General features: G+C 44.5%; 1 protein-coding gene across 4 annotated transcripts in view; it reads left to right on the top strand.

Annotated features, from left to right (window-relative positions):
- Positions 1-22,268, top strand: part of klhl4 (kelch-like family member 4) — a 72,863-nt gene that overhangs the window by 35,890 nt on the left and 14,705 nt on the right. For 2 of the 4 annotated variants that reach the window (XM_030368347.1, XM_030368346.1), the window contains exons 2-5: positions 7,248-7,769; positions 16,887-17,054; positions 19,485-19,621; positions 20,471-20,667. In XM_030368347.1, the coding sequence (XP_030224207.1) occupies positions 7,252-7,769; positions 16,887-17,054; positions 19,485-19,621; positions 20,471-20,667 (1,020 nt within the window). In that variant the 5' untranslated portion in view covers positions 7,248-7,251. The remainder of the gene's footprint in view (positions 1-7,247; positions 7,770-16,886; positions 17,055-19,484; positions 19,622-20,470; positions 20,668-22,268) is intronic. The other 2 variants (XM_030368349.1, XM_030368348.1) reach the window with 1 other exon arrangement.

Genomic DNA, 22,268 nt, shown 5'->3' with positions numbered 1-22,268 from the left:
TGTGACATTTAGAAGAAGACTGCAGGAACATTAACAATCAAACATGTCCGGGTATGAAAAGTAATACTAGTTGTATATTATGTACACTATCTATTATTAACTAGTTAGTTTCGTCGTCTGGGACGTCTCGCTAGCCTTCGTGACACTCCTCTGGGATCGAGCTCTTTCAACAACAACCGCACATCCTCTTTCCTCACACGCAGTCCATGCCCCCTGCATTTAGCGTACATCCATCGGTACCCGTGAAGCTGTCCAGAGTACTGCAGTTGGTCGCTAATAATATCTACCAGGACCGACAGGTCAGAGTACGCCTTGCGGCGAGAGTGTCCCCTATCTCGCAGTATCCTCTTCAGAGGTCTCTCACTTATGTGGAAGGCGTGCCTACTGGCAAGTATTGATTTGATGTCCAAATATTTGAGGCCAAGCTCAAAATAAACGACGATAAATCTCCCAAGCTCCGTCGTTGTGGTTGTTAGTATTTCCTCTGAACCGGAAGTTAAATTCTGACCCGGAAGTTGGTTTGCGATATCTCGCAAACCAAATTATTAGTTTTCTTTCTGCTTTTTTTTTCAACCAAAATTATTTTTTTCCTCCATGATCTTTGGGGGGCTCCGTACCATTACTGCTGCTTTTGCCGTTGGACATGGCTAAATCTGTTTTGCCTTCCCGCGTGAGAGTCAGGTATCCAACGAGAATGACGCGCCAACTTGTTTGACCTCGATCTGGCATCTAGGATCGATTGCTCTTTCTTTTTTACACAAATTCAATTAACACTGAATTTCGTACATTGAATTTTGATGGTGACTTTGGCGGACTGAATTTTGGGACGTTGAAAATATTTGAGTTGAATATTTTAACGTTGAATTTTTTAACATTGAAAAATAAAGGTGAATATGATATATTGAAAATGTAAAGAGTTAAATTCAGAGGCAAAAAATTCAGATAGGTTATTTCAATGCATAAATATTCAGTGCTTATAATTCAATGTGTTTTTATTTTCAAAACCCGATGGCACAGATTTACTTCCATACCGACGCATGCGCAGCTCGCCTCCATGGCAACTGGTTCTTGTTCCGTCTCTCTCCGCACCGTCCGTCCGGAAGCATCTCGGGGCTCAGGGGTGCACGGGTGGCCGACGCATGCACAGCTCGCCTCTCTGGCGACGGGTTCATGGTCGGTCTCTGTTCGCACTGTTTGTCCGGACGCATCTCGGGGTGCATGGGTGGCAGTGGAGTCTGTGCATTTCCCAGTCTCCGTGCCTGAGATATCCGAGTACAGAGGCATGTTGGCGATAGGAAAGTCAAAGGCTTTTGCTGCTGTCTGATCCAGGAGTCATTTAAAGTGGCAAAATGTATTGTTGAATCGAGCGATGGAGGACGACGGAAACAAACTATATATTGTTAAGTATTATGATCATGAAATAAAATAAAATAAAGGATGATAATGATGAATTAAGTAGTTTTTTCCAATGCCTAGCGGAGCTTCGGGAAACATGACCTCTCTCTCTGCTGCCTCTCTCCCTCTGCTAAATTGAGAATATATAGTTATATTCTCAATTTAATTTACATAGCAATCCCTGCAAATTATTTATGCTAAGTAGGCCCTTATAAGAGACTAGGATTAGTGTGTGTCTGACGGAGGGGGGGGGGGACGACGACGATGATATCGTCCATCGGCACAACCCTAGTAGGCAGTGTATTTTTTTTTGTTCCATTACCTCTAACCCCCGTAATAAGTCGCCGGATCCACCCCCCCCCCTGCGTTCCGGGACCTCCCACTTTACAAATTAAGCACCGACTACTACTACTACTACTTCAGCTACTACTACTACTACTTCAGCTTCCACTAATTCAGCTACTACTACTACTACTTTAGCAACTACTACTACTACTACTTCAGCTACTACTACTTCAGCTACTACTACTACTTCAGCTACTACTTTCAGATTCTTCAGTTCAAATCATTTTACATTTCTTTATTTTCACCAATGCTTTGCGATTCATCCGTCAGCATCCACACCTGTTTTCTGCAGGAAATGCAATTTCTGAGTTCTTTCCTTCCTCTTTAATATTCTCTGCAAACTTTGGGACCTCCTTCCTCAATTTTTCACCTCGAGACTCCATTCAAATTCTAAAATGTTCATATTAGCTTGGAATTGCCGACTTCTTTTCAGATTTCTTTTAATATTTTATACTTTTTCTATTTTATACTCTTTATGTCTTAATCTATGTGGCTTTGTTAAAAAATATTTTCAACCTCACTTTGTACTACAGCACTCACCGCATTTTCTGCAGGAAATGCATTTTCTAGTTATTATTGATATCGGCTCATATTATTATTAGGGGCCCTCACCAGATTGACCTGAAGTCAAATTTTTTTCAGAATATTAATCTATAGAATCAGACACATTTATCCAATCTGGGTTTTACGCCCTAAAAATGTATACCTTTCCCACAAATTCATATTAAAGCTAAACATGATAAAAAGATTCACAGGCTACAAAAATAATCAAAAATTCACCAAAATCGCCCCATAAAATCTTTAGACCAAGTCTCACAAAAATCATCGCACAGAATTTGTTTTACTTAGTTCCATTTGAGAAATATTGGCCAATAAATTTGGAGCAGTTAGTCCATTTTTCTTACATGACCATTTTTTGTAATGCGTAAAAAAAACATACGACTATTATTAGGTGGATACCAATACCCCCCACTACTAATAAACCCAAACTGTGGTACTGCACCCAAAGGTGGCGCTATTTAAAAAAATTATGAACTTGCCTTATTTCTCCTTATGAGATTGACGTGGACTCAAAATTCTTTCATCATATTAATCTCTAAAATCAGATGCATCGTTTTCACCCTGGTCTTCTGCTCTAAATTTTTTTACTTTTCCCACAATTTCATAGAAAAGCCAAACGTCCACAGTCTCAACCCATTTTGCCTAAATGACCATTTTGTTATTGTATTACTACCATACGGCTATCGTTAGGTGGATACCATTAACAGTGCAAATTGTCTGATCTGTACTCTTTTAAGAAAGCCCTTAATTCTCTTGTGAAATGTGTGCTTGGAGTTTTCTTGATGTTGCGTGCTTATCAATCGACATTTTCACAATGTGAATGAAGCTTTGTGTAGTTCAGGCATGTCAGTGGCTCAACGGGATAATGCTGTGAACTGGTGATCCTTAGGTTGAGAGTTTGAATCCTGATTAGAGCACTATGAACAAGCAGAACATGACATTCTGTCATTGCCACTCATTTAAGAAACACAACATTGAACAGCACCTGAAATTCATCAGGCAATCAACATTCCGGCTCATTAGTTTCCAAGAATCTGACTGCCAAGACACAGTATGGCATTAAGGGGAACTTCTTCGTTAACCATTTTTTCCTTTATTCCGTTAACCAATTAATTCTGTCATATTTATATTTCTTCCGTTAGTGTTCTTGACTACCAATGTTTAATTTCCCCAGATTTTTCAGGTATTTGCTTTTAAGAAAGCCCTTAATTCACTTGAGAAATGTGTGCTTGGAGTTTTCTGGATGTTATATGCTTTTTAATAGACACTTTGACCATGTGAATGAGGCTGCAGTTTAGGTTTATCAGTGGCTCAATGGGTTAATGCCTTGTACAGGTGATCCTTAGGTTGAGAGTTGGAATCCCGATCATAGCATCATGAACAAGCTGAACATGACATTCGGCCATTGCTTTTTAAGTGGAACATCTTCATCAACATCTTTCCTTCATAATTATATGTCATATTTATATATCTTCCTTCAGTGTGTTCTTGACTTTATATTTTGCTCGGACCCCGTTAATCACCGCTTGCGGTTACACTCATTATTATTATTATTATTTAAATAGTCATATTGTTGTTATCTTTTATTTATGACTATATTTTTTGTGTTATTAGTAATATCTGAGTGGTTGTAATAGTAGTAATATCATCTGCCAATGCCACATCCTATCATCTAGCCCCACATCAGCCAGCGGTTTAGGAGATGCAGGTGTGCGCTCCCAGTGAAGCAGATGTCCTGGGATAATGCGGTTTTCTGCAGCGGCGTTAGCTGACACCTCATGTGTCATGTGGGGAGTGGGTCCAGATGGTGTCCTTGGCTCACAAATCAAAAGAGACCAAACCCACGACCTGCAACAAAAACATTAACACGTAGCTTGCTGAAACTGTGCTTTATAACATGGATGCAACCAGGCTAGGAAATCTTATTGCATGACACTGTATAATATCTCCTTATCCATTTCACAGTGTTAGCATTGTATTGTTAGTGAGAGAGTTAATAGGAATAAGTGTTAACCTCCAGTAGTGAAAGAGGCCAGTGGGTTGGGTTGGGGAGCCGCCTGTGAGGTCGGAATGCAATTGAGACACTCAACAGGATTCAGATCACGGCATGCCTTCAGGTTCCACCTTGACTCGCCTTTTTTTATCTGGTAATGTGCACAGCTGAGCCCACCTGCAGTGGTTTGGCAAAGCCAATGACACGGTGATAAATGAGTCCATCACTGGGTGAGAGTAGCAGTGCGGGGAGGCCCTTGTGGAGTGACGGCTTACGACGGTTCAGTTCAATGAATAGTTGCTATATACTGTAATTCGGCAATCAAGAAATGAACTGCAAAAACTAAAAAAGCAAAATCAAATGATGCAAACCCATCTAATTATTTGTTTGAGCTGCTCTCCCAAAGGAATATTCATTATGCATTCTAATGACCGATGAGCAAAACTTGTTATTTAAATAAAACAAGCGTATGCTAACCCCTTGTGGGTCCCAGAATTAAAAACGACGTTAACCTAGGGCCTACCTCTCTGCTTTATGTCATTAAGGGGGCGGGGGTGGTCTTTAGCAACCTTTCATTTTGTGTCCAATCTGAATTATCTTTCCACCAGGAATAGCAAAACTGTTATCCCCTATTTCACAGAAAAATGATGATCAATGTTCGCGGCACAAAGCAAACTTGGCAAAATTATTGCCTCATGTGAAAGTTAGACAAATTGGGATATGATAGGAACACAAAGTGATAAACACTGTTTAGCCCTTATCCCTGTGAAATAAGCTGATGCAATTACTTCAAAGATTTCCACAGTTCTTCAAAGAGACGTAGTGCGAACTAGTGCAAACTGTCCACACTTCTTTTATTGCTGCCATTCAATATAAAAGTCAATTGACCGGCTGAGCTCTTCTGTGAATTAAAATGTGTTACTGTGGTGCTTTTTGTTACTGGTACGGAGATCATTTGGATGACAGTAAGAACGACCAAAAAAAAAGATCATCAACAACATAAAGATATTTGATATAGCTGACTCCAGGAGACCTTAGGTTCTTTATTCACCAATTTGATGTAATGGCTATCTGCTCATTTAGCAGATAGTGCAGTGGAGGGGCTACTAGGTCATTGAACAAGTAAAGGAAACGATCTTCATCTCAAGCAACAGCAGTCCGTATTGCAGCAGGTAGCCATGGACAGATAAACCAAATATCTATTATTTAAATGTTAAAATACATTTATTTTTGTGAGGACCTGACTGGAGTGGTTGGTGTAGGGGTGGTGGGTGTTGGGGTCGGGGTGGTGGGTGGTGTGGTCGGGGTGGTGGGTGTTGGGGTCGGGGTGGTGGGATCGGGGTGGTGGGTGTTGGGTGTTGGGGTCGGGGTGGTGGGGTCGGGGGTGGGTGGGAGGAGGGAACTGGCATCTAGCTCACCTTGAAGGGTCATCAGCCGTGTTTCTCCTGCAGTCAGGCTTTGGAGGCTGGGAAGTCAGAGAGGGGGGTCGGCGGGGGGGTCCGTATTCTCCCTGCGTGAGGCGCTTCCTACGCTCTGAGATATGGCCCCATGGGATCTCTATTGATGTGAAAATAGCAGAAATAAATATTACAAGGGAGTATGTGCATGTGGACGGGAGGTTGTTTGTGTGTGCATTGTTGTCTATGCACTGTAGTCTCAATCAATCAATTATCTATCTAACTATCTTTGTATCTATCGATCCATGTATCTATCTGTCTTTCTATTGATCTGCCTCTCTCTCTCTCTCTCTCTCTCTCTCTCTCTCTCTCTCTCTCTCTCTCTCTCTCTCTCTCTCTCTCTCTCTCTCTCTCTCTCTCTCTCTCTCTCTCTCTCTCTCTCTCTCTCTGTCTCTCACCTTTCTGTCTCTCTCTCGCGGTATATATAATTATATATATCCTTTCTCCTTTTGTAAGTATTTGTGTGTGTCTCTATGTGTTTCTTTCTCTCACACACGCACGCACGCACGCACGCACACACACTAACATGCGAACATGAGAGAGACATAAGCTGATAGTAAGAGAGAAAGTACAGATATGGCAGCCAAGTGAGCCGTCCATCTCTCTCCCTCCTTTAGCCTGCCCTGATTTACTTGCCTTCAGTATGACCTCATCATGCTCCACGGCTCCACAGCAACTCAACTCCCCTTAGCACCGACACATACACACACGCACGCACACACGCACACACACCATCCACACACACACACACACCCACACACACGCACGCACACACGCACACCCACACAACTACACACACACTCACACGCACACACACACACACACACACACACATAGAGCGGAAAGGGACTGGGCAGGGCTATTTTCTCGCTTGTTTCCATAAATCCGCCGGCGTTTGCGTGTCTGCACACAGGAGAGATGTGCAGGAAATGTGTGTGTGTGTGTGTGTGTATGTCTGTGTGTGTGCGTATGAGGGAAAAACAAAGAGGGTGCTCAAGAGAGAGAGAGAGAGAGTGTGATAGAGAGCAAGACAAGGGAGAAGAAGGGAGGGAGCGTGGATCATGCATGTGCATTAACTCCTCCTGCTACAGCAGCAGCAGCAGCAGCAGCAGCAGCAGCAGCAGCAGCAGCAGCAGCAGCAGCAGCAAGCAAACAGAATCACTAACAGCAGTGGGAGAGACAGAGAGAGAGAGAGAGAGAGAGAGAGAGGAGGGAGCAGGCAGAGGAACAAAAGCTGCGGCGGAGGCTTGTTTCCATTTTCCTCACACACCTCCAGTGACAGAACAGCGGAGAGGTGAGGGGAGGGGTCTCCACAGTGAGCTGTAGTGAGCGGCGCGCGCGGAGACAATAGAGGAGGGCTGAGAGGGCGCTGTGCACTCAGTCAGAGGAGGAGGAGGAGGACTCAAACCAAAGGCTCTTCTTCTTCTCCCCCTTACTCTCCTTCATGTTTTTGGGGACCCCCCGCTGCGCCTCCTCCTTCGTCTCCAAACCGCCAGGAGGATGTCGGGGAAGAAGGACTTTGACGTGAAGCAGATCCTGCGGCTTCGCTGGCGCTGGTTCAGCCACTCCTCCCAGAGCTCGGCCGGCGGAGGCGGCGGTGGCAGCGGCGGCGGCGGCTACCTCCAGCAGGATGGCCTGGAGCACAGCGGCCGGGGGACACCTGGGCAGGGCCGGCTGAAGAGTCATTCCCGGGACAGAGGAGGAGGAGGAGGAGGAGGAGGAGGAGGAGGAGGAGGAGGAGGAGGAGGGCTCCGGAAGGGCAGCAGCCCTGTCCACAGCATCCTGGCGCCCACGCAGGGGGGGCCCACAGCGGTCTGCGCCCGTGCGGGACATCAGTCATCGCCACGGCACCACCAGCACCACAACACAATCCAGAGCCTGCAGCTTAGCGAGAACAGCCCCAAGGGGGGTCCCACGGCCGGGGTTTCAGGGAAGGAGGAGGGCGGCGGTGGAGGCGGCGGGCAGGAGGGGGTGAAGGGCAGCAAGGACCAGGCCAGAGACGCTGAAGCCAGAGAAAGGTATGGACCTCCAACAGGGAACTGTCTGACAGGGAGAGAGCGAGAGGGAGACAGAGGGAGGGAGGGGGAGGGGGGGGGAGAGAGAGAGACTGAGAGAGAGAGAGAGAGAGAGAGAGAGAGAGAGAGAGAGAGAGAGAGAGAGAGAGAGCGCGAGCGCGTAAAGAATTCCTCTGGGAATGAAACACAGTCTTTATTTCAAATGTAAAATCTGCTTTACGATATTGAAACACCAAGGTAGTTTAATCTTTATATTCATCATATATGCCAGCAGCAAAGGCGTGATCCCACGGGTGTGTGTGTGAATTTCTATGCGTGCGTTTGCTATTATTGTCATTGGAAATTGCAGTTCAGCCACAAATTGACCTCAAATGTAGCAAACAAGTGTGCGGGTCTTATCGTCCAATTAGTTTCCAATATCTCTCAGAGTACATTTGTTTATTATCTTTAATCAGCTTTGAATAGCTCCAACTTACACATGTAGCATATATTCCCCAGAAGACTCTCTGATTAAGCAGAGGATGAAGGCGCCCGGTTGCTAACATCATTTCATTATTTACTGGAGGGCCAGTATAGCAGCCACTCAATAACTTAACCGGGGGGGACGGGGGGGGGACGACAGTCAGCTCAAGGTAAACTGTAGAAAGAAAATACCACATATTCTTAATAATTAATTCGATGGAAAGCCTTTACTTCCCTCCCTCCTCCCCCACCCCACACACACGCCTTGGGTTTTGTGCAGAAGATTACGAGCCTGAGAAGTGTGTTTGTGTGATTCCTCAGAGTGCCCTAGGGATTTACACAACGCACACACACACACACACACACACACACACACACACACACACACACACACACACACACACACACACACACACACACACACACTAATAGATTCAGCCACCCTTTTAAAATTGGGAGGTAAGGAAGAGAGAGCCTTTGCATCATGTGACTCATGCTAAACAACAACAAGGAAGTGTGTAAGGGGGGGTTGAAGCCATGAATTATCAAAAAAAGTGCATCAATTAAACGTGGAGTCAAATCTGTGTAAATAAGAATTATGTGGCTCTGATACCATGTTCACACTTCATTTTCTAGCATCTATTTATAACTTTACATACCGCGATTCCACTGTTTAAACATTGCTGATGCCTAACTAGCTTGCTTTAAGCAAACGCTCTACGAAGCAAGCAATCAGGCAGGTCTCGCTCATAGAGCTTGGGGCTATGTGTGTGAAGCCATGTGTGTGAGTCTATGCTTGTGTGTGTTGAAGTGTGTGTGTGAGCATTTTTGGAGGATTTATCTAAGCATGAATGTGGATGCACATGTACAGTGCATTTATTCTAAAGGTGTATTACAGAGTAGTTTTACTGATGTCACCTGAAAAAAAAACAACAGACCTTTGATCAAGGTTGAAAAGACAAAGTCTTTTTGAATCATATGAAGCATTCAAAGGTTATTGAGTCTTCATCTTTGCTTCTTTCACCTGACATAAGAAAATAACCAAGTGAACCGGCCCTTTGTTTTAATAGCACCGCCATTCTAACCATAGATATCCTTCTAAACACATTCCCTGCTTCCCCCTCCAGAGAGTGTTAGTAGTACATGCCACGGGCAGAGTGTACCTCGGGGTACCTTGCATGCTAGGGCATGAATTATTCTGAATTAAAATGCAGTTTTTTGAATCAGCTGCATGTTCAGCTCTAGGTGTCAGCATAATTGGCAGATGTTCATGTTTTGGGGTCCCCGTGTGAGCAGAGTGCATGCATAAGATATTGCGGCTAACACACAGACCGTGTAGCTGTCCGTCCCTCTGGGGGGCCGTGGGTTCGAGGCCGGCCCTGTGAGAGACAGCGGTAGCATCGGGTTGTTCAAACATTCAGAGGGCCTTCTGCTGCTGCATCGCTGAACCCACTTCGGGCTAGCCATCGCACTCATAGTATTCTGATGGTATTCTCATAGTATTTTGATAGTATTCTAAAATTATAGATGCTAAATACTAAATCAATCAATTTGATTCTGAAAATAATTTAAAGAATAAATACAAAAATGTAAGAGAGAGAAAGAGAGGGATAGATGGATGATACACACAGTGTTATCATGTTTTATTCCAGCGGCAACATATTCTTTATCTCTCTCTTTCTCTCTCTCCCTCAATTCATCCGGAAAAATGTATTACCCTGTATGATGCCCTGTTTTACATAATTATTGAATAAGGAAGTAGCTCTTCCTGATGATTCAGGAGCCTGGCATGCGGTGAATCGTTGGAGCGTGTCGAGAATGTTAGCATAACCCCGCTTCGACATGAGCGATGATCGGAAAAATTCATTTCTACAAGATACTATTCCATCATGCTTGCGTTTTAATGCAAATGCCGTCTCATTAAATGTGAAAATTTCAATATCATTTCAATTTCTTTAAATGTAAACCCATCATTGTATGCAGGAGTGTTGGGCTAACAACGTTTAGGGTATTGTCTGTGTCGCCCAATGAATCTGCCTGTTCAATGTTTGCTTAGCAGATTCGTGGGTGTCACTTAAATATGTACATTAATTGTCTTTACTAGCTGGGTGGCCCTATTACGTCTCACATCATAACTCTGACGCATAATTTATCGTAATCTTTTAGGCTATATCAAATTATACGTTTCCAGGTTGTTTTTTCTCAATATCCGGAAAATAAATGTAATTTGAATCAGAATTCTGACGGTTTCTTGAGATCAATTAACTGCTTGATATTTATTTTTTGGAAGTCGCACCTAATAGACAGTGGATAGTAAATCTTTGCTGAAGTATGGTTTAGGGATTGATATTGTGCTGGACTTCTGTGTCACATCTGAAGAATAAATATGTGTACAAAAGATCAGCAGGTGGCCCTTGGTGTTGGTGTTGACACTGGGTCTGGTAACGTGTTAATCTGAGATGTTTAGTGTATAACAGTGTTGAGGCACCGACAGGTGTAGTATGTTGGCTGTCAAATATAATTCAGAATGAAAGCCTATGAAAAATCCCACGCAAGCAATAAATAGAGATAAATACAGTTTGTGCAAGTATTTAAATTCAATGCTCCAGCTGCACATGAAATACAAACAATTAAGCAGGCATCCAAAACCTGTCGGCCTAGCACACCTCCACCATTCCTGTTTATGGGTCCTGTCCATTCAGATAACCTCTCCCCCCATTCCCCAGGCAGAGTCTCAGTGAGAGGAGTTAACCTTAATGGAATGGAAACTGTGACCTCTCACCATGTACACACCAACAGTGGCCTGCTTTTAGATTGGAAGATATTCTCTTCTTCACTACCTTGGAAAGAGAAACATCAATACCACCTTCTCCCCTGACGCTAAAACCATTTTACAATTTCTAACCAGTACACTTCCCTCAAACAAATGAATTAATTAATTCAGTTGTTTAGGATGCATTTGTAGTGCCTAACATTTTTTACAAGATTTGTGTAAATTACCAAAGTAAACCTTTCGTTTGATGATCTGTAAGTGCGATTTTAAGTCATTTTGCAGCCAAATGGAATTCCCCCAGCAAGTTGTCCTTTTTCTTTGAAAGATTCCGAATTTAAAACATATTCCCAACGTGGAAGCCTCTTTAGCGTTGAAGAGCGGAGATAAAGCAGAGCGCTCCTTTGCTGGTGGAGAAAGGCTTTGAGCGGCGTTGAGGTGAGATATCGTAGTATAATGTGCTGGACTCTCCCTTCTTAATGCTCAAATGAGGATCACTCATTCTCCTCCAAGAATAGGCCTGATTCAGAAAATAATCCCTGACGCAGCTCAGCATGAATTTTAAATGCATACTATTATCAAGAAGCCATTATTCATTTTCAAGTGTCCCCTGGCTTTCATTTTTAATAAATCTGTAATGAATGAGTGTCACGGTTAACGGGGCGACGTATTGTGATGTGAAGCCTGGGGGAGGGGACGTAATAACACAACATTAAGGTTGTGATTGAGGAGTGTCCAGAGCAGCTGTAAAGTGAGGGCTGGGATATTGTGCTGGGCAGCATTATGGCCCGGAGGTTCCAAAAGGATTTAAATCCTTTACGTCAGCAGCCTACCTGTAGGCCTATGCATCCTCGGCAAAGTAGCTAAGATACTTACTGCATTCAGTCATAGTAATAGTAGCTACATTACCAATTTAGCAAGTAGGTCATCGCTTTTATGTAAGCATTCATTTTTTAATTCAAGTTTTGGGGAGATGTTTAACGACAACATTAAGTTTTTAAATTGTTCATATCGTATCATTGGTGTTTTATCGTTTTAGTTACAAAGTTTCAATATTTTGTTGCAAAATTAGTTTTTTATTGGTTTCCCCAGAAAACATGTATAACTTAAAGGAGACATATTATGCAATTTCACAACAGGTAAACATAGTATTTGAGTTCCAGAAAACATGTTTTTGAAGCGTTTTCATAACTGTAGGCGAGGTACTTTCAGAAATGCATATCTCACTCCAAAAAATCATGTACAGACTTATTTCAAAGTTTGTATGCGTGTGGGAGCACCAGAGACCCAAAACAACACCCCAAATCCCAGGAAAAGGGTTGTTTTCATAATATGTCCCCTTTAATACATATGCAACTAGGATTTATATCATATAAAAAATTCTCCCCAGAAAGATAGCGGTAGGGGACATCAGTCAATTTCTACCTTCTATTGCCCAATTGTTTGTGATAACCTTTTATTTTTTAAATAACTTATGGATAACTGTCGTTAGGGATGCCCCTTATGTTGACATTAAACACAAATTAGCCCGACTTCTCTGAATAGTTGTTTGCGTCAGCCAATCCCTCAACATTGCTGGCGATTATGAACTTAAGGTCGTCGTACCTCTGTGTTGTGTGACGTGGTCAACAGCTTTGGTTTCTGGAACACATTCCTCTCCTCAGGTTGTCTTTGAAGGACAGATGGCCCATGTTGTCCTGTTAGTGACTACCGTGAATGAGTCCACAATCGTTCAGCCTGAAGCATCACGCATAGCACTTCTATAGGCATGATTAACAATCGATTGACCCTCCTCCCCGATGTTCTGTGAGCTCGGGGCGTTGGGGCGTCGACACCCCATCGCCACAGTATGCTTCTTCTTCATGACCATGCGTCGTGAAGAGGAAGCAAGCTGTGGCAATCGGGTAAGATAGACACAATGATACATGCAGAGTCTCTTTATCCTTCAGCAATACTGCAGGGTTTTGGCTCACAGAACCTCAAAATGACCACTGTGGTCGACAACCCAAACAACAATGTAAATTCCTGTTTCATTTCACAACAACATAAATAGGAATAATTGCCAACAACTTCACAACACTGACCAATCATACCTACGTCTTACAAGACACTAGAACATTATTAATAGACCTCAAAGTAATACAATAAACATAATGCATGCTGGGAAACAACTGAATATACTGTGTAAACCTGTCTCTACAATACAAAGATTGCTGGGGTCATACTAGTTTATTGCACTATGATTGCCTCATCTGACATGGTGTGTCTTGGTGATATGTAGTTGGATCCTGTCATTCGCCAATACTGTTTGAATGACCCAGAATCCCATTATGTATTCTATGAATCATACAGATACCAATGCTTTTAAACTTCTTCCAAACACGATCAACCTCATTGAAATATCAGTCAATATGAAAAAAAACATTGATCGATATAAAAGTACCAACCTTTTGGTTATCGATTCAATAACGCTGACACGGCCCCCCAGCCCTGCCTACACAGTGTGGGGATTGGCTGGGGGCGGGTATAGGCAGAGCAAAGGTAATTTTGTGTTAATAACCAGAGCATTCTTTACTGCACAACTGAAACGCAGGAAGGCCCTGCAGGCCGTTACCGCAGCGCCTCCTGCTCCTGCTGGCAGATCGGAATATCAAGGCTCAGAGCAGGACGGGAAGCACTTCTGTGGGAACAACCCTCCTCTCAATATTAAAAAGGTTTGCCTGCCCGTGAAGAATTATATCAGGAGAAAAATCTGCCTTGTCACCCTGGCTCTAGTGAAGTGGATCCTGTGATAACGGAGGGGATTGGGTGAGCGTTGTGCTGCACGAGGGCAGACTCATCCTCCTCTGGGGGGCCTGGATACCATTAATGATGTATTGGATGGCCAGATTTTGTTAACAAATCTGTATGGCGGTATCCTGGGAATATCTTGGAACTCACAAGGGGAAGCAGGTTAACAACATGAACATGACCTGATATCACACTGTCTGGCTGCTCATTCTAATACAAGATGTTTCATCGCCGTTAAGGGGCATCAGGCTGTTGTTATCCCTTTGGAAAGACACACGGGCACCAACGGGTCTGTTTGTGTTCTTTTGCATCTCTATGCGGACCTTCTATTTCAAAGGATTTGTTTCCAACTGGCAATTTAGACAAAAATGGCGGTGTTTTGTTCAATACAATTACACATGGAGCAGCACCAGAGAGCTAGATCAGAGTGAGATTGAGATTAATTGGCTGTTCTGTGAATGTAGAATCATTGCAACCAAATCCAATCATCGGCGTCGGGGTGTGAGGTCTGGATAAGTGAGGAATATGACGAAGGTGTGTTCTTCCCGACACACTTCGAGGAGGACGGGACGACGGACCAAACGCCTGTTTTATCCTCTCCTACCATTTCTATTCTATCACTTGCTCTGTGATAGATAGGCTAATCTTTATTTTGCTGACGGCATCACAAATGACTGTTCAATTATCAATCTACGCATACAGGATTACAACGAGGGGATTTAGAGGGGTGGTGTCTGATCTAGGATCTAGTTGCTGTAACCAGAAATCATTATTCATCAGAGCCACCCTGGCTCATGTCATGCAAGGTAAAACTTCGACACATAGTTAACAATCCCAGGGGTGTGACCATCCGCCGTGCTGTGCTTTAACAACATCAGACCGCACGCCTCAGGGAGGGCTGTTAGTCTACATCCTTCCCAGACCTCTCTCCCTCTCTCTGTCTGTCTGTCTGTCTGTCTGTCTGTCTGTCTGTCTGTCTCTCTGTCTCTCTGTCTCTCTCTCTCTCTCTCTCTCTCTCTCTCTCTCTCTCTCTCTCTAACTGGGTATGGGTATGGGCTATGGGGGTCCAAGCACAGCGTTATAAAGTCTGAGGACGGCAATGTCCCCCGGTTTCCTACTATATCGCCGATGATCCCTTGGCTGAAAAGGAAAATAAACACCTCAGAGACATTTACAGCTCCCAAGAATGTGATACCAAAGCAATTAGTGTCTGGGAGATTTGTAGCATGGAAAAAGCCTCTTCCACACGCCCCAGAGCCCCAAATACAAAGGTAATGCATCAGGGATTCATTGGCCTATTGCAATTTGCTCTTGTTTGGTGTTCCTCTTGAAGAGTCCCCGAACCAGTAGGGGATTATGAAGACAGGGCGATAAATTAATTTTGTATTTAGCATAAAACCTCCCAATAAAGAGTAGAACATAGGGCTCTGTAGTGGCCAAAGTGCAGTATAAACAAACCCCCCGGTGGGAGGATGAAATCACTTATTCAAAAGAGATAAAGGAAAGTCACGCACCTGGCACACATTCTTTATGATTGTGCATTAAACACAGCATTAGTAAGCCACATGCTACTCTATGGTTCTTGCCTTGTCAAGTGGTACAAGCAGATACTGGCCCCGTAGTGACCCACTGGGGAGCCTGACGCGTCCCCATCAGTCCAATGCTGAGCTGCTTTGCTCTTCAATGGCTAATGCGGCTCACAATAAAAATGGCAATGAGGAAAGACGAGGCAAAGGCAAGCTATTAATAGCGGTGACATTTCACAGCTTTTCAGAAAGACACACACACACACACACACACACACACACACACACACAATGGCTCCGCCATTCTCTTAAGACATACACACACACACACACACACACACACACACACACACACACACACACACACACACACACACACACACACACACACACACACAACCCTCTTTCAGACAGACACACACACACACACACACATACATAAACTCCCTGCCAGAACCCAAAACCAAACTTTGCAAACAATGTATCTTCTTCTTGCTGCAGAATGGATTTTAAATACCAGATTTCCCGGGAGAGAGTCAGATTAGGTCTGTTTATGCAGCGTTCCAAACAAGTCTCATATTTCAATGCGTGGATTTGCTCCATAACGGACAGCAAAGTGACTGTCCCGCATCACCGTGAGACGACAGGATTACTGGGAATGCCGGTAATTCATCAGAGGCAGCAGCCAATGGGGAGGCAGTATCAGGCCTGCTTCAGGAAGACACTCGCCGCTTTCAAAGCCTTGCCCATCTTTGAAACGCATGTTGTGCTCAGTCGGAGGCAGCAACAGATAGAACGTGCACACACACACACACACACACGGCACACATATCCATTCACATGCAAGAGCATTTGCACTTGAACACAAAAAAACACACACACAAACACATTCATGTACACATGGCACACACACACACACACACACACACACACACACACAGTCACACACTCATACACACATGCAGATTGCACGAGGAAGCATGTGTTGTGGAGATTGCGCAGCTCCTCGTCCCTGAAGGCGGAAGGCTTTATTTATCCACTTATGTGAACCATGTAGTGCGGAGCCGGTTTAATTTCAACTCAAAGTGGCGAGAAGGATTGGTTTGCACTGTAGGGATTACTGCCTGTAGGATAATCCCAATTGTAGCTTCAAATGCTGCTGCTTATCACCGAGGCCACAGTTCTGGGTTTTCAAACTAAACATAAGGGAGGTAAAGTAATAAGCATTCAAATTATATTCATGAATATAATTTCCATTTGTTTTCATGCGTTGGCACTTTTCTTTTAGGATAATCATATTAGTGGGCCACGCTTTGTTCAAAGTCAGCGCCCTGGGCCTTAATTATCAACAGGCCGTTTCGTTTACACCAAACTTGGTTTTTCCAAAATATTGTATTGATCCTAGTTTTAAAAAAAATATTGAGCCCCGTTCTCTTCATTGGAGGTAAAAATATGCAGAAGATATTAGAAGAAAACAACAGCTGTATGGAACCCAGAGCAGGTAACAGGTCTTACGCTGCCAGACACTCATTGGTTGATTGATTCCAGTCCATGTTTCTCCACCACCCCCAGGTTGGCTCTCAGCACCTCCTCCAGGATGACCTCCAACGGCTCAGAGGAGTTCTTCCAGGCCACCAATCACGCAGAGCTCACCTTCCGCAAGATGGAGACCTACCTCCAGCACAAACAGCTCTGCGATGTCCTCCTGATCGCAGGAGATCACAGGATACCGGCGCACAGGTGGGTTGGCCGGCAGGCCGGGCGTTCCTGCTGCGGCAGGGGGATTCCCACTCTCCCCAAGGAAAGAGGAAGAAATCGGCAAATATCACCAGAGAGAGAGAGAGAGAGAGAGAGCATATTAAATGACAGTTTCCTTTAGTTTGCAGTTTTTCCACATGGCAGTGATTTTGCTGAAAGGAGCACATACAAATTTTAAACTTTTTTCAAACTTTTTTCAAATATTAAATCCATGTTCAGCGGGTCTGCCGCTGCTTCGGTGGCTTTGATGTAATTACACCGCTTCACCATTTTTTCATCAGCGCGTCACGCCTGAGGAAATGCAGAGCGCAACACTGATGTAACAGCATGAGAGGTCGATGTTTATGTGCCATCCATCGGGTGTATCACTGACCGGATGAGGAAGCCCTTCATTGCACATGTGCCATGCTGCAATGCTCAATCAGGCTGGTTGTTCACGACTGTCCATCATGACTGTCCGTCCGTCAAGATACCTGCATCGATGTGTGACCAGTACAACCGCAATCCAGGGAAAACCAAGGGGGCAACACCATAATTAAGTAATGGCATTGATCTGTGTGTAACAAACCGTAATGTTGCAGCCTGCCAGACCGCTTTAAGTCGCCAGCAGCTTTGATTTTCTGTATAGATTTCAAGTGCAGCAGTAATAACCTGTAGAGTGTTGCTGAAGCAGTCGCGATAGATGTTAAATCACAGATCAAAGCTGCAAGTACAGTAGCTGCTTCACTGTGTTTGTTAACCTCAGCCCACAAAGGGCTCCCATTGAGTATTATGTAAAGGCTGTTGAACGGGCCACACTCTTTGGCAAACACACGCCACAACTAAGCAAACATTAAATAGGTTGAGTTCCTCGTACGCCGGATTACGATAATATGTTATTTGTCTACCCAACCTATTTTGTTGACACTTTCCTCAGAAAAAAGCCTATATGGTATAATGGCTTCTAATCAGCCCTCGCCTTCACGTTTTAACCAACGTGTGAGGTGAACTTTGCAATAGCGTAAACAATATTAGCACTCAGACAGTTGAAGCCATTAGCAAAATAGGACTGTTGTTTTAGTAGATAATTCAGTCTGCTGAACCCTTGCACATTTTAATTTGAGTCATGCTGAACAGCGAATAATTGCGGATTTCTGGCCTTAATATTCCTAGCGACGGCTCGGGAAAACAGCATGAACGATAATATGTGCTCTGAATTATTGACAGAGAACAGAGCAACATAAAAGTGATGGACCCTTTTTACGCTCGGCAGACTCATTTTCTTTTATATATATACTTTATCGATCCCGGTGGAAATAATGGACTGGTGGCCTGGTGCCTAGGTCCAGGGCGGCGGCCTAGTGCATAGGTCCAGGGTGGCGGCAGGGGGATTAACCAAACAGGGATGTGGGAGGAAACCGGAGCACCCGAAGGAGACCCACGTGAACACGGGGAGAACAAACTCCACACCCACAGGGTCTGAACCAAGGACCAATTCCTGCTGTGAGGCAACAGGGCTCACAAACAGTGCCACCGTCCCAGCCATGGCCATAATAAAGGAGGTGCTACGCCTTCTGCTACCAGCCGGAGCAGATTCCAATTGGTAACATGAACTAAATGAACATATATTCAACAAGCACAGATGGCTGAATTGGACAAGTGTTCACTAATTAATAGAGTTCTACCCATAGTAACCCACATTAAAAGGAAAAAACGAAATAAGCATCTCAGAATCAGAATACAATATGTTTAAATATTGTTTTCAAGAGCTCTAGTTAATGATCAAATAGTGCATATATGTGTATATTTGTATTTTTTTCCATTTTTGTAAGAATGAATCAATGGTTTGTTCGTTCTCCTACGACTTCAGCTCAGTGTGTCCCTCAGACTGGTCCTCTGTGTGTTCTTCAGACTGCTCCTCAGTGTGTTCCTTCTCCACAGACTGGTCCTCAGTGTGTTCCCCAGACTGGTCCTTAGTGTGTTCCTCAGACTGGTCCTTAGTGTGTTCCACAGACTGGTCCTTAGTGTGTTCCTCAGACTGGTCCTCAGTGTGTTCCTCAGACTGGTCCTCAGTGTGTTCCTCAGACGGGTTCTCAGTGTGTTCCTCAGACTGGTCCTCAGTGTGTTCCTCAGACTGGTCCTTAGTGTGTTCCTCAGACTGGTCCTCAGTGTGTCACTCAGACGGGTCCTCAGTGTGTTCCTTCTCCACAGACTGGTCCTCAGTGTGTTCTTCAGACTGGTCCTCAGTGTGTTCTTCAGACTGGTCCTCAGTGTGTTCTTCAGACTGGTCCTCAGTGTGTTCTTCAGACTGGTCCTCAGTGTGTTCTTCAGACTGGTCCTCAGTGTGTTCTTCAGACGGGTCCTTAGTGTGTTCCTCAGACTGGTCCTCAGTGTGTTCTTCAGACTGGTCCTCAGTGTGTTCCTTCTCCACAGACTGGTCCTCAGCTCGGTGTCGGACTACTTCGCCGCCATGTTCACCAACGACGTGCTGGAGGCCAAACAGGAGGAGATCAAGATGGAGGGTGTGGATCCGGAGGCGCTCCGCTCCCTGGTTCATTTCGCCTACACTGGTGAGAGCTCATAAAGATTCGCTGCTCCCCATAAGCAGTTATAGCACCGGCCTATGACTGATGGCCGTGTGCAGGCCAGATTACACCAGATCAATAAAGCAATGTGTCAATGGAGGAGGGGGGGGGGGATAACACAGAAGATGATAGGACTGACTTTATGGTTCTTTCATGCGTCACTTCATCTGGGATGTGGAATTCCACACAGGCAACCGAAGCAGAACCCGCTGGCCTCCTCACAACCTGGTTATATTCGGTTTCCTTTGAAGAGGCCTTTGGGATTCTGTGATATGTCCCCAGCGATTAATAATATTCATAAATGTTCCCACTTAATTTTAAGGCTAACCATTGACTGTTTATTGGGAAAAAGTGAATGATAATGAAGGTTAAATGATTCAGTTGTTAAATATGTTAACATTATAAATACAACATTTGTGACATATGTGCATCATCAACCATTTCACTCTGTTGTAATTTGTTTTAAATTATACATTTTCTAAATTCTTCCTAAATAAGTTTCAGTGTTTTTTTGTAGCAACATGTCGCTCAATTAGCAGGTCGGGGTTAGGCATCTCTCTCAAGCATTAATTTTTTTTTCCATTATATTTATATTTTATTTCCATTATATTTCCTCTTTTGTCTTTCTCTACGTTGCTCTAGTTTAGCTAGGCTTTATTCGTTATTTTCTCTGGGCTGGGCATCAACCGACGCAAGACTATCCTGCCCCTAGTTGTGTATTCATATCTCGTAGTAGTTAATACACGTAAAATCAACCATGGAGCTCTTTCTGGTTTTCTCTGACCTTCTGTGACCTTCTGTGACCTTCTGTGACCTTCTGTGACCTGTGTCCAGGTGTACTGGAGCTGAAGGAGGAGACCATCGAGAGCCTGCTGGCGGCTGCGTGCCTGCTGCAGCTCTCGCAGGTCATCCAGGTGTGCTGCGGCTTCCTGATGAAGCAGCTGCACCCGTCCAACTGCCTGGGCATCCGCTCCTTCGCAGACGCCCAGGGCTGCCTGGACCTGCTGAACGTGGCCCACTGCTACACCACGGTGGGCCCCCACTCTGGGACGGGTTCTCCGGGCTGCATGGGGGGGCGCTCCGGCACATTCCCAGAGACACCATCCTAGTATAGGAATAATGTGTACATTAATCCGGCTTGAGTCATTGAAGGGCATTGACATGTTTCTACATTAAGTAGTAAGCCTACTAACTAATAATGTATGTGTGTTTTTATGACAATCTTACAGTTAGTCAGTTTATTCTGTCGAAATTGAATGGTTTCATATTTTCAGTTGATCTGATTTGGTATACGCGGCTGTTGCTATGGAGATATGCCACTAAGTGTGCACATGGACAGATAACTCGCACTTGTAAGGTAAAAAGGGTAAAGCCATTCCTTTATACTTATATCAGCGTGGAGATTGAGGCCTGACCGTCCAGATCTGTCTCTCCTCCTGCTCCCGCCCACAATAGCGGCGCTGGGAGACAGACAGACAGAGGGAGCCTTATCTCCTGAAGGACATCTGCTGCTGGGTCTGTTTACGCCGCGACCCTCCAGCGGGCGAGGGGTTAAACTAATCACTGAACTGCAGAAGAGGGGCCAAACTTCCTGTTAAATTGCCATGGTGATGAGCAGTAGAAAGCTGGGGGGGTGGGGGGTTCCGGGAGGTCCTGTCCTTTGGGTTTCCGAGGGAAGCGGGCCATGTTTTGATAAGCCTTGTTTTTCCTGGTTAGGGTGTGTGTGTGTGTGTGTGTGTGTGTGTGTGTGTGTGTGTGTGTGTGTGTGTGTGTGTGTGTGTGTGTGTGTGTGTGTGTGTGTGCTTGTGTGGGTGCGTGTGGGGTCGGGGGGCCTGCACCTCACATCCCTTTCCTTTCTGAAAGTACGTCTTTTTGTTATTTCCCGGTGGTCACAAATATGTGAAGTTCTATTGTTCACTGGGCTGGTGGGCGGTCGGGCTTATGGCACTTTTGGTTCGTGTCACTTTTATGCTTTAACGTTTTGGGGAATTTCAGTCCAATATACAAAAATTTAACATGTACGTTTTGATAGTTTGTTCAGCGACCACTAAGGAAAAGTCCAGGAGTGCATTGAAGTGCTTTGGGGGATATACTCATCAGCAGTCTACTGCTGAACATATTGTTACAACACAATTACCCTTAGCTCTCGTTAAATCAATTAGCATCCACTCTAACTAATCTTGTTTTCCTAGCAGTTTACTCTCCAACGACTTTTTCTCTAACATCTCAAAAGACCTCCTTCTTCAACAGCCCATAATTAGTCCTGTTAAGCCCAAGGTATTCAATTTAGCTGTCAGCAGTTTGAGACTTGTAATTACAAATAATCTGTCAGAGCAAACACAGCCCAGCTCCCTCAGTAATACCACAACAGATCAATGCGTGTCCCTTATTTCATTAAGACTTGTTGCACTAAGCTCTCAAAGCCCGGCGAGCGATAAAATGATTAAACTGCGCCGCTGACGTGATATATCGCCGATCGATACGCTGCGTGTGTTTGGTTAATTGTAAGCTCATAGGTGCGGTCGCTATGAGCACATTGCTCCAGCCGATTGGCTCTCGCTAAAGGGTACGATGCAGGAAGAACCAGGGTGCAAAACTAACATGTTGGAGGCCAAGCCTTTCATTGTGTGTG

Source organism: Gadus morhua, chromosome 10 (assembly GCF_902167405.1).
Source record: "Gadus morhua chromosome 10, gadMor3.0, whole genome shotgun sequence".
Taxonomy (NCBI): Eukaryota; Metazoa; Chordata; class Actinopteri; order Gadiformes; family Gadidae; genus Gadus; species Gadus morhua.
Note: the sequence above shows the minus strand (reverse complement) of the source record. Positions and strands in the feature narration are given on the sequence as shown.